The sequence below is a fragment of the Buceros rhinoceros genome, unplaced genomic scaffold (genome assembly GCF_000710305.1).
Source record: "Buceros rhinoceros silvestris isolate BGI_N320 unplaced genomic scaffold, ASM71030v1 scaffold16369, whole genome shotgun sequence".
Taxonomy (NCBI): domain Eukaryota; kingdom Metazoa; phylum Chordata; class Aves; order Bucerotiformes; family Bucerotidae; genus Buceros; species Buceros rhinoceros.
The window spans coordinates 19,420-22,218 of record NW_010433434.1 but is presented as its reverse complement, the minus strand read 5'-3'; the positions used below and the strand labels follow the sequence as shown (position 1 = coordinate 22,218).

General features: G+C 42.4%; 1 protein-coding gene across 1 annotated transcript in view; it reads right to left on the bottom strand.

Annotated features, from left to right (window-relative positions):
* Nucleotides 1-479: 479 nt before the first annotated feature.
* INTS10 (integrator complex subunit 10) overlaps nucleotides 480-2,799 on the bottom strand; it is a gene marked incomplete at its 5' end in the record, with an annotated part of 20,958 nt that continues 18,638 nt past the window's right edge. The window contains one exon of the mRNA XM_010144107.1: nucleotides 480-856. Coding sequence (XP_010142409.1) covers nucleotides 700-856 — 157 coding nt within the window. The remainder of the gene's footprint in view (nucleotides 857-2,799) is intronic.

Here is a 2,799-nt window from a genome sequence, read left to right as displayed (position 1 = left end):
CCGGTTGTCAAAGATCTCTTCTACTGGCTTATTAATCGGCATGCTGCTGCTGCAGGTTTAGCAACCCGTCTGTGCGTGTTACACATGTCTAGCGTGGATGAGGTCCGAGTTTCACATGCTACACTCTGAGAGTGCAGAAAGGCCAGTTCCTATTGACTTTGTATAATCACTTGGATATTACCACAGTTCACTCAAATCCTCTTTATAAATGGATTTACTAAGGGACCTGAATCTGAAAACTGACAATACAGGTAGAATTTGGCCAGAAAGGAAGAGATAGCAGATCAGTTCAATGTAGGATAACAGTTTTTGAAAACACCAGGAAATTCACTCATGCTGTGACTTCCAAACTAGTGCTAATAAAAAGCCTGAAATACCCTGCTGTGTTCTCTGTGTATGTATAAAGACAGGAAGAACTAAGATGCACAACTTCTATGTAGGGGGAAGAAGCCCAAAAACAAGCAGAAGATCACAGAAGGCTTCTTATACAAAGTTTTATTTATAAAGTTAGATCTACCCAGGTAAGAAAACTAAGCAGTGAACAAACACTGAGTAATGTTTGTATACTGCAGAATCTGTAACTCACAGGGAGCTTCTCCGACTTGCTGGAAAAGTGATTTTCCACTGCCACACTGCCGTTCGTACAACAAAGATCCTTCCCCCTCTCCGTAAGAGACCCTGCACCACGATCCAGTCCGTTCAAGCAAGAGTCTGAAGCAGCAGTATTTTCTCATTAATGCAGAACCTGTGCAAGACCACCATGAGATTTTCCCCGCAGCGTGAGACCTGGCGCTCCATGGCCAGGCGGAAATCTTCTTTCACTCCTTTAGTTATACCCCGGGTAACTGTATGATGCCTTAAGCCATGAAGGAAAGAGAGACAGACAAAATCAAATAATGGTTATTTGGTGCACTGTAGTTAATTTAAAAGGTACTGCATGACACTTACTATGTATCTACTGTCCATACCGGAGTTTGTTTAAGGAAAGCCACATAGCCTGTGCTATGTTATTTTAGAAAAACATGTTTAGTAGCTTACAGGTCCTTCTTTCAACAGTTAGAAGTTCCATAAATGTCAATGCTCTCACTGCTTTGATGATGACTGTTGCGGGGGGAAAAAACCTGTTGCTGTTCTGGCTAATGGGATAATCTATTCTTTTAACCCAGAATGTACAGAGTTCTCCTTGCTTGGGAAAAGGAGGGCTTTTTTTTCTCTCTACCTTTGCTGCTCCGGCCACTTCCACTTTGTAATCACTTCTATAAATGGCTGGGGTTCAAAGAAGAGTGAAAAGATGGACCTGCTTTTTCTGGAGGAAGGGGACAGATAGCTGCCATCATAAAGAGCAGAGGGCATCTTTACCAGTAGGGAAGTACAAGAAGGAACTATATAATCCTGTGGACACTGATAAGTCTTTGACTAATGAAGGCGCAGTGAATGCTTCATGGGCTAGCACAAAGCCCAAAGCAAGCCAGGCTGTGAGTCTGCATCAGTAGAAGCCAGCTCTTGTGGAGGTACTAGACACCAGGCAGGGAAGACAAGTTCAGGACTTGTCTTCAAACAGAACAAAGGACCAGCTACCAAGCAAGCTACAGTGATGCTGGCTGGGGAAACTCTTCGAATATGGCCCTGTTAAAGGCTGTTCTTACAAACAGTTCTTTGTCCTCACGCTGGCCTGTAGCACTTGATACCAAAATCTTGTCCTTAAAAGAATGTTCTGCAGCACCAAAGCACTACACTTTACTTGCACTGGTCCAGAATGAATAAGTAAGATCAAGACTTGGTAACATCTGCCTGAAAGCCCTACTCAGGAAGGGAAGCAAAAGACATGTCCTGAAATGAGAGTCCTAGCACTACTAAAAGAGCAGCATAAATTAAATTAAATTAGAGAGAAAACCATAATGCTAATTTTGAGACAAGTCATGAGTCATGGGTAAGAAGGGAAGAGCTGGACTGAATGGAGCAAGCACATTGGAAGACAAAGGGAATAAAAAATATAGGGGTGAGGGCATCTATGCCAATCCAGAGATGCTGGAAATGAGAAAAGGAAAAGTCTGGGAATTGCCCTCACCAACAATACCACCCCACCCTCACTTAATTCAACAGTAGCAGCACCTGAGAAGAGACTTCTCTGCCAAAACAGCCTGGAAAAGGAGAAGAGACAAGTCTGGAGACTACTGGGCAGTTAATTGATGAGCTAGGCTGAGTGAAGCAAAACTGCACTGAAAGTACTCCAGCGTATTCAGAGGTTATAGGATAAGCCCCGTTTCCCATCTTTACTGTCTTAGACATTGCTGGCAGCCGAGTGCTATGGTCAGTTACATCCTAAAGGAGGATATGCAACCTACAGCTGCTGAGCAGCCAGCAGTGCTTTTGAAGATGCGTGTCATGTAACAGCTGCAAAACAGAATTCAGAACAACTTAAATGAAGTAGCTACAAACAGATCCAGTAACCAGTATCTTGAAAAGAAAGGGTTATATTCTTGCTAATATGTGAACATTGCTATCATTTTGGGGTTATTTCTAAATTTTTGTTTAAATTCAACAGTTACTGAATTGAAAGGACACGGATACTGGCAACTTATGGAAAAAAGAAAAATAAATGTTATAGTAGAACAACATGGTTTGCCAGGCAATGTAGGCACAAATGGAGAGAAAAAAAACAAAACAAAACTGTTGAGTAACGAATTGCTGAAAACCATGGGCAGTAAAACATGTTGACAAAACACAGCACACTATGAGCGGGGTTTTCCACTTGGTACCTGTCAGCAGTCTGTATGCTGGGCTGTAGCACAGGTATGA